General features: G+C 29.6%; 3 protein-coding genes across 3 annotated transcripts; 1 reads left to right on the forward strand and 2 right to left on the reverse strand.

The window, feature by feature from the left end:
- Positions 1–348: 348 nt before the first annotated feature.
- On the reverse strand, positions 349–4,371 carry LOC125065226 (patched domain-containing protein 3-like). The gene has a single exon (XM_047672733.1). It carries the CDS (start codon positions 3,774–3,776, stop codon positions 939–941), a length of 2,838 nt encoding a protein of 945 aa, XP_047528689.1. The 5' UTR covers positions 3,777–4,371; the 3' UTR covers positions 349–938.
- Positions 4,372–4,807: 436 nt separating this feature from the next.
- On the forward strand, positions 4,808–7,053 carry LOC125065243. Its single transcript, XM_047672756.1, has 5 exons — positions 4,808–5,542; positions 5,619–5,741; positions 5,900–6,046; positions 6,141–6,362; positions 6,546–7,053. Exons 1-5 carry the CDS (start codon positions 5,063–5,065, stop codon positions 6,828–6,830), a joined length of 1,257 nt encoding a protein of 418 aa, XP_047528712.1. The 5' UTR covers positions 4,808–5,062; the 3' UTR covers positions 6,831–7,053.
- LOC125065242 (interleukin-1 receptor-associated kinase 4-like) lies at positions 6,877–9,700 on the reverse strand. The gene is made up of 4 exons (XM_047672755.1): positions 9,327–9,700; positions 8,798–8,964; positions 7,468–8,552; positions 6,877–7,286 (listed from the first exon to the last, which is right to left on the reverse strand). Exons 1-4 carry the CDS (start codon positions 9,485–9,487, stop codon positions 6,900–6,902), a joined length of 1,800 nt encoding a protein of 599 aa, XP_047528711.1. The 5' UTR covers positions 9,488–9,700; the 3' UTR covers positions 6,877–6,899.
- Positions 9,701–9,769: the final 69 nt, after the last annotated feature.

Consider the following 9,769-nt stretch of genomic DNA (forward strand, 5'->3'; position numbering starts at 1 on the left):
TATTACTTTAACATATATTAAATTAGAAATACATTTAATATTTAACCTATAGGTGTAGTATGGCATGGATGATTGAATTATAATTAATATTTGTATAATAATAAATTTAAATATCAAATAGCTTATTTTCGATTAGGCGAAACATATTAGTCGAATTTGTCGAAGACGACATTTCTGGCCGAAAGTGGCTCGAACCGCAGGTTTGGTCAGACTCTAATTCGTTAGTTTTTTTTTTATCTTCAATCAGTACTCCATCATTTATCAACAATTTTCTATTTTTATTGCATTGTTATAATATATATTATTTAATTAAAGGCAGATAAATAATAGACAATTTAAAAAGTATACTTTATTGGTTACAAATGTAATTGGCCTCAAAAAATATTTTTAAAACCCTATAATCACCGAAATAAGTAATTGGCTAAATTACAATATCACAAAAATGTTATTGCTTAACATACATGTTGCTACCAAAAATATCTATATAAAAGTAATACAAAAATCTAAGTATACTTTACATAAAACACTTACAAAAAGCTTATATTTAAATAACACTTTTTGACATACTTAAAAAAATACTTATAAATAAAATCCCTTACAATGCGTCAACCTGTCAGGTTCAGTGTAGCATCCTAAAATACTAGTGCACGCGCACTTATTTTGATAATAAAATACTTTCATGCTGTTTAATACCAAATAAGTATCTACATAAAAACAAGAAAATTTGCAGACACATTATAAAGTCGAGGCAAGACTCTTTTCTTCAATAATTACCTAATTCTAACTGTTGAATTATTTTAATATCATTCCATTTCAAATAACATTATATTAACAACCAAGATTCGTAAAGTACATCTACAATACAATATATATGCTATTTAATGTATTTTATTAATGCTTTTAAACAGTTTAAAAAAGTATCTACCATATTGACCACTTCACTCCTCATCGATTTGTTTTTCCTTATCGGTAAACTTTCCATTTAATTCCACACCTTCTGGCGATCTATCTTTTTTATCATGAGGTCTATAGGCCGCTGGGCCAATGAGAGACAAAACAACCGGCAAAAACAACAAGCCATTGGAAAGACCAAAAATTATAACAAGCAAGAATATTTTGAAAAACGACTGAAAAGTATAGGCTTTGGACATACTTAATAATGATAAAGATAGCAAGGTTGAACCTCCGCCCAAAAGAACTGCAGTACCTATAGAAGTGACTGTTTTAAAAGCTCTTTCATTACGAGAACCTTGAGAAATCGTTAAAAACGTATGACCAACGTGTGCGGCGTAATCTACACAAAGACCTATAGCAAGTTCAAGGCCAATACAGCAAACAATATCAACAGTCATACCCCACCTTTGCATCCACCCCAAAACATTAACTATTGTTAACATAACACAAACGAAAATCCACAAACACATCTGAAGATTCGTAATCAAAATAACTGTGCAAATCATGACACAAAACAGAGCTAATTCGATATTCCTTTCAACTTCAACGCCAATAATCTCGTCGGTAACCCAATTTGCAAATACTTTTGACCAGACGCTACGATAACCACTTCCGGTCGTTATATTGGTTGACTTAACAATTTCTTTAACTCGATTCATTGCAGGTACATATTCCTCTGGACCTTCAAACCTAATAAATCTGAATGCCAGTGATGAAGCTGTTATGTTATTAAATACATGACCGCATGTAAGCGGGTCTTTAAATTTGAAATTTATTTGAAATCTTCCACCGACAGGACTAAAAAGAAATCTCGATAAATACTTGTTAAATTGTGTACTAGACACCGCAGTAGAATTTTTCAAATCTCGATCATAATTTTTATAAACGTATCCATGAAACGTTTCGACCCACGTATTTACGTCTGTTACATATGATTCGTTCCTCAATACCTGTATCATATCATACAGTTTTACGAATTCTACACTATAATCCATATCACCCAAGAAAACTGTTGCTGGTTGTCCTTCATCAGGATAGTAGTATTCATGAACATTTAAAAAGTCTTTGTAATATGTACCATCGGGAATAAACCACTTTGGGTCGAATCTCTGTTCTAATTTCAATATTGATACTACACTAAAACAAGTCATACCTAAAGTAAATAATAATATAATAGTTTTTCCTGGAGTAGTTAATACCACATTTCTATAGATACTCTCTAGAAATCTTTGAAAGAATGTCTTCTCTGTTGGTAAACTAATTTCAGTTTTGTGTTTATAACAAAATAATATACCGTTTCGTTTTTGTTCAACTCTCCTAATATCTAAGGTGAACACTGCTACATAAAATGTGACAGAAAAACAAAAGATGAAGAACACCCCGACAGCAGCATAGATACAAAAAGACTTTAATGATGGTAAAATTGTGATGGCACCAATCAATAAGGCAACAATATCAGTGAATGATGTTATCACAATGGATACTCCTGCATGTTTTAGCATATGGCCAACCTTGACGGGAATATTTTTCTGTGCATCTGTAGCTAGGACTATTTTCCAACAAGCATTCATAACAAACATATCATCCACACCAAGACCCATTAGTAGGAAAGGTAAAGAGGAATGAACAGGACCAAAAGGGATACCCATCAAAGAACACCAACCTATAGTAGTAATGTAAGCCATTCCAACATTTAAAAGACCAATACTACCTAATGTTAATCTGATCTCTAACCAGTTGAAACGGGAGACAGCCATCACAACATAAAAAAACATCATTACAATACCTATAAATAATTTATCCATATCTTGGAACATTGTTTCTCCACTAGTATCTGCGAAACTTCTACCAGCTTCATAATAAAATTTAATATTACTATCATTAAAAGATAAGGATTTTACATACTTCAAATATTCCAATTCCCAAAGTGCTAATGGAATTGATACCCAGTCTTCAGTGCCAACTAAATTACCTACCTCATTGAGATCCACTTGTGTCATGTTTACATACATATACCAAGTTAACAAAATGGATTTGGCTGATACTACATTACCTGCCTCATCATGCACTATACCACCCAGAAACTGTTTAAAGTCTACAGGATGGCCAGTGGACGGATTTACTCTAACATTATTTATTTTAGTTATTATATCATCATTTGTAGTATTATTTATAAGAGTTGCGTTCCTTTTCCACATATCTATTATATTATATTGAAGGCACACTAATGGGAAGCTTTCGAGAAAACTACAATAAAAATCGTCATCAATCCAAAGAGATGGATCAGACAAGTCTTCATTGACAACACCACGTTTTTGTAACGGCTTACTATTATTAACTTGCATTGATTCATCAGATCTAGATTTCCAATTTGTACTAGCAAAATTAACAACAGGTACTTTAAAACATAATTCATTCAGAGTATACACTTCATTTTGATGTTCAACTTTCAATGAGCTCACATGATTTGAGATATTGTAAATTAATTTTATCACATTTGAATCTAAGACATTGTCTGCTGTTATTATTAATTTCTGTAATCTAAAATTTGTACCAAAATTGTTAATATACCAATTGGTGTCATAAAAGAAATCTGAATCTGGGGGTACCCATAGTTTCATAGGATTCTTTTCTATGTGAAATGTGAGTAATCCACCGCAGCTCAGGAGGACAAAGGCCCATGTTGCCACTATAGTACTCCATGGATGTTTGGCAACAAATATGCCAAGGGTGAAAAATATCCTCTCAACAAATTCCACAAAAACAGAAGAAATATTTTCCCATATTTGTTGAGGTGACTTGATCTTCTTTATACTAGGCATAGATATAAATGTCTCAAATAAATTTAAAGATTAAAAATCACTCAGGTCACTTCACTTTCATTTATGAAACAAGAAAAGTTAATTTTCATTACTACTATCAAACAAAGATAGTATATATATAATCACTTAATTATTCCTTAACATAGTTGCACGTTGTCCACTTAATATAAATATGTTTGCACTTTTTAAAAAAGTAACATTATTAATTCACTCTTATTTGTTGTCACATAATAAAGTCATTATATTTGAGATTATCTTATATCTGCGAATATTATCAATTTCTAATTTTCAATGGCGAGCTATTAATCTTTTCATTAAAAAGATTAAAAATCAAACTATTTATTTTGAATATTATGATGGAGTTACGTCGAATTCAAAAGGGCGGTACCTCTTTTTATTAATAGATTTAAGAACATAAAAATCTCACACACTTTGTGTATTGTTTGTACCCCCGGTGCTATTTAAAAATACGACACTGCGGCAATTCTAAACGAGTCGCTAGTAACTTCTGATGTAAATATACAACAGTCCGTTGAGTACAATGCGCAATATGAAACTGACAGCTATTGGTATTGACAACCTTCTCAGTTCTGTCTTAAATGCTAAATTGTCAACATTTATGATTTCATTGTAACGATAGCCACTAACTGTCAGTATGCATTTTTTTTTAATTTAATTGGTCGTCGTGAAGGCAACAGCATTGTAATACGCAGCCAATGAAAGTAATATAGAAAATATAAGCGCACTGATAACAGTGATGTAAGTAATAAGCTAACTACTACTTGCACTCTATATAACCAACTAGTACGTTTAATTTTATCTTCTATTATTTTTGATAAAATAAATGCAAGCAGACCCTAATTTATTCATGAGTCTAATTGTGACTCATAAAAATATAATATTTTTCTGATCCAGATATATTTCACATTTGAGAACTTAAACATAGAACCTACCACGATTTTCAAATAAATTGCAATTGTTTCTTGTTTGAGGTCTGACATTGATAGTGACGCAGATCTATTGTAGTTGTTGTATGAATTTTGTTTGCGGATAAAACAAAAACTGGCATCCCTGATTATATTATTGTTGTTATAGTTATAGACTTAAAATTTGACTCATCATATGTTCATATAAAGTCAATTCACAATTGACAATTGAAAAAAAAGAATTCAATTGTATAGGTCCCTACATAATTGATTTATATTTTAATAATTAAGTGTAAAAGTAAATTATCATATACCTTCACATTAAGATAAAGATCACTCAGTGTTATTAATTAATTTCCGATGAAAATTGATACAATGAAGTATATTTCAGAATTATTAGAAAGTATCAATCGTTGCTTATTACCAAAATTGGATTTAAATTTCGAAGAAAGAACAACTCACGTAGAATTTGATATAAGAAATAAGAATTTAAGACATAACTTTCAATTATTGGAACAATGCTTAGGTGACTTAGATATATTAAAAACAAAGGAGACTTCAGCAATAATAGCATCATTACTGATATTGTATAAAGAACTCACTTGTGACTGTCCATGGAATAACGAAAACACACAGGAATATTCTAAAAAATTAAACATTTACTTTGAGCTATTGTGTGGTTTACGGTTAGATAATATATTACAGCAGAATACAAATTTTGATGTACAAGAAATATATGATAAATCACTTGATGTTTTGCATGGTAAACTTACTTATGATAATTTTAAGAAATATCCTGGGCAAATTGAAGTTTACTGCTCAATAGTAAAAGATTTAAGGGTAAGTCGTCTGATAGTTTATTGATAGATTTTATTGAACATAATATAAAACCTTGAATTTGATGGTTGTTTTTCAGAAATACAAAGTAGGTTTAAAACCACAAAAGATATTTCCTGCTTCACTGTTATTAATTGATGATTACATCAATACAAATAGAAGTAAAGGATTAATATGTTGTCTATCAATACTAAGATGTTTGGTATGTAATTGTATAAAATTTTTTTTATTGATATTGTTACTCGCTTTCTGTGTCTGCACATTTTTAACCTGAATATTGCAGCATTAATTTGCCCTAATTTTGCTTGTTAACTTGCCAAATGCAAATTAATAATTACATTTTTACTTTCTTTTCCACAGGAGTACAAAGATTTTGATGGTGGAAATTACTATGAAGTTGTATATAGGAGTTTAAAGAAAACATTCATCGAGAAAGATGCAGACATTACAAAATTGACACATGCTTGCTTATTGGAATTGTGTAGAATGTTTCCATCTGATGTGAAGGTATGAATTTTTCTAAATTGGTATTGGTATAAACATTATATTTTCTTGAAATATATATTTTTAGTATCACTTATTAAACAAGTTTTAATTTTAGAATGCTAAGCTGGAGGAGATGTACACTGGGATCCTAGATCAGTTATATACAGAATCTAATTTACAGAGGAAATCGGAATGTTTTAAATTCACTAAACATATTATTCAATTACACAAAATCAATTGTGTTAGTAAAAATATTTTCAGAACAATTATTTGTGACAGTTTAGATGTCTGCACGAATGAGGCTGTTGCTGAAATCCTTTTGTCTAGTACATTACAGGTATGAATTATTAAGTTTTTAAAAATGTATTATAAACAAACAGTCTTTGGAGATTTTTTTTTTTTAATTCATCACTGATTTCATAAAATCTGAAATCATGCTTAAATTAATCTCATTATATGAAATGAATAACATTAATTAATCATTATTGTACAAATTATTGTAATTAATTTTTTTTTTCAGTGTTTAGAAGAATGGATTAGATATTGTTGGTGTATATGGAAGCTGCATTCTGATCACAAAATAATTTCTATTCTTTTCAAAGTGTTATATGCATGTAAAGATGAAGATTTAGCCACACACATGCAAAAACTTCTAATTACATTGATTACTCTCTGTAAAACTGATGAACAAGAACAAATTATTGCTGATTTAGAGAAAGCTATTGATATGGAAAATAATAATTTCAATACACGTGTAGAAACAATCAAACAAGAAATTTATGTTAATGAATGTATATTTGAATAAAATATATCACATTTTACAGTTATTACTAATTTAAAAAATTAATTTACACAGTTACTACTAATTTAAAAATTAATTCTTTATTCTGTATAAAATATTGGCAACCTCTGTTATAGTTGGTCTGCTTTTCCTATTGTATTCTAAGCAATTTTGAGCTAGATTATAAACTTCATTGGCTTTAGTCCAAGTTTCAACTGAAGAATCTAATAAATGACTTATATCATTATTAATAGAGTTTTCTTCAACATAATGTTTAATATTTAAATTCTCTCCATCGTTAGCAACAATCGGTTTTAAACCAGTAAGTAGTTCCAATAATACAATACCAAAACTGAATATATCAATCTTTTGTGTTATAGTACCATGGATGCCTTCAGGAGCCATATATGCTGAGGTACCCATGGGACAAGTTGTCACGAATGTTGAATCATATTGCTTGGCTAATCCAAAGTCGCATAACTGTAACAAAAGTATTTGAGTTTTAATAATAAAAATAAGGATACTCACTTTTTAACATTAAACATTATATAAAATAAATATAAATACAAGTATTATATAATAAATAGTAGTATTATTATAGTAATATAGTAAAAATTTCTCATATAAAATCTCTTTAAACTATAACGAAAAGATGTTTTACCTTTGGTACAAATTCTTTTGTTAGAAGAATATTAGCTGTTTTAACATCCCCATGAACAAAATTCTTAATGGTGTTCTGTGAATCAATTTCACCTACAATTCCTAAAATTTCACTGTTACCTTTACTTTGTAAAGGTTTTTCACTAGTGTGCAAATATTTCAACCCTTCAGCTGTCCCTATCATTATATTAATTCTTTGAATTTCGCTCAAGATCTTTGCTTCAATGTTTTGTTGTAAAGAACCTCCATCTATATATTCACAAACAATACATGGTGCTGGACCATCTTTCGAAAATCCTATTATGGGAACAATGTTATTGTGTCTAAACTGTGAAAGGTATTTCACTTCTGTATTAAAAACTGTCATTGCAATATCAGGCTTTCGGTGAATTTGTAGGTGACTGTGAGCTTTTTTAACAGCAAGTAAGCCATACTTAAAATGATTGCCAACAAACACATCTCCAAAGCCTCCACTTCCGATTCGTCCCATCAAACCATTAGGACCATTGTACAGTGTCTCAGAAAAGTTACCTGTGATAGTTTCTAATTGATTATATTCAAAGTGAGTTAAATTTTCATCTTGAAGTATAGCACTGTCTATTCTCATGGAAATATTAATATCTGGAAATGATGTCTGATATATGTTGGGATTGTGCTTAATATTATTACTTTTACTACTAATAGTTTTACTTTCATAACTTGTATTAGAAATATCGGAATCTGTGTATGTGTAACTTAAACGATCAATAGATTGGTTACTTTTTGACTTTAACATAGCACTAATGTCTGGCACATTCATAGACACTTGTGTTTGTTGCTGTTCTTTGGAGAATTTAATAAAATCACTTTCAGATTTTTGATTGTCAACATTATATGTTTCTCTTATACCATTCTTGGAAAATTCAATCATATCGCTTGCAGACTTCATCTGCCTCGTTGTTTTGTTACACATTTCATTAAATTTAGACTTGTTTACTGAACCCATATTATTAAATCTTTGTTCCATACTTTCATCATTTAACATTTCTGTAACATTTGTTGTAATAGGTGCAGCCGGGCCATATGTTGGACGTTCAGGTAATGATTCTGCATATAAAATTGTTAACAAAAATGAATAAAAACAAAAAATAACATCTTTATAATTTGCCTTTAGAATAAACAAAAGTGTATAGTGATCAGGATGGTAATAAGGATACAGTAAGGCAAAACATTTATAAGAATTTAAAGTTAAATTTTGAAAAAAAAAAATGGTTGGGAACTATGCTAAAAGGCAGTGATGGTCTACCCTATTGAATGTGTACTAGTCATTATTATCATAGCAAAAATGATACCTTGTAACATTTGAGCAATTTCATCAGCTGCTCTGTACATTTGGGCTTCTTTTAAAATATTTTTCAAATGTGTCAGTGTTGGTCGCACTCTACCAGATGTTCCCCACTCATCCATTAGTATCTCTGTGCATTTCATATTATTTGCTTTAGCATACTCTTCAATCATTCTGGAATGAACTAGATATTATTTAATCACTCTTTAATTACTTTACTGTTGACTTACTTTTAATCGATGCAACATATAAAATGAGATTTAAAATTTCTTACAATCTCTTATTTGAATCAAGTATATGTTAAAAACATCACATTGATGCTTGTAAACATGTTCGTGTTGGAATTAATATGGATAATATTTAACACATAGCAGAAATAAAAAAATTCATCTGTTTGACAGTTTAAATATATTCTACATTGAAAATTTAGAAATTATATTATTATATTGTATAATAAGATAGATGTTTTCAGGCCTTATACCTGTATAGTCTATTGATAACTAGTTATTTGTGAATTGTACGAAAACAATGTATACCTTATGTGTTCATTATTGTATTTGGATCCAATACTGTCGCATTGTAAGCTTTTGGGTATAATCGACATGAATTTTTTCCAATCATCGTTGATCTCTAGAATATTTACAACTTTACACAGTGCGTCGGCAGGTAACTTGCGAAGTTCGACGTTTTTATACATGATTGATGCAATTTTCTTCCAGTTATAATACTTTTTCTACAATTCTAACAAAAATGTCTTTTCAAGTAGTAGTTGACGCTTACTTGATCTTGAATAACAATTATGATTATGAACAGGAAAAGTATTCATAACAAAATTTACATTTAGCAAGGAGGGAAATCCCTGTTATTGTAATTTATTACGTCAGTCACGACTAGCGAGTGGACTATCTGATAATTCATCATAATAAAGAATGACATTCTATTATCAATGTCAACTTAATGACATTGACATATGAATAAA

Source organism: Vanessa atalanta, chromosome 7 (genome assembly GCF_905147765.1).
Source record: "Vanessa atalanta chromosome 7, ilVanAtal1.2, whole genome shotgun sequence".
NCBI classification, from domain to species: domain Eukaryota; kingdom Metazoa; phylum Arthropoda; class Insecta; order Lepidoptera; family Nymphalidae; genus Vanessa; species Vanessa atalanta.

Coding starts and splice junctions, on each gene's coding strand:
- LOC125065242 (XM_047672755.1), bottom strand. CDS start 9,487: ATGTATAAAAACGTCGAACTTCGCAAGTTACCTGCCGACGCACTGTGT. Junction 8,965..9,326: donor TACAATAATGAACACATAAG/GTATACATTGTT, acceptor AGTTCATTCCAG/AATGATTGAAGAGTATGCTA. Junction 7,287..7,467: donor CAAAAGAATTTGTACCAAAG/GTAAAACATCTT, acceptor CTTTTGTTACAG/TTATGCGACTTTGGATTAGC.
- LOC125065243 (XM_047672756.1), top strand. CDS start 5,063: ATGAAAATTGATACAATGAAGTATATTTCAGAATTATTAGAAAGTATC. Junction 5,543..5,618: donor CAATAGTAAAAGATTTAAGG/GTAAGTCGTCTG, acceptor GTTGTTTTTCAG/AAATACAAAGTAGGTTTAAA. Junction 6,363..6,545: donor TTTTGTCTAGTACATTACAG/GTATGAATTATT, acceptor TTTTTTTTTCAG/TGTTTAGAAGAATGGATTAG.
- LOC125065226 (XM_047672733.1), bottom strand. CDS start 3,776: ATGCCTAGTATAAAGAAGATCAAGTCACCTCAACAAATATGGGAAAAT.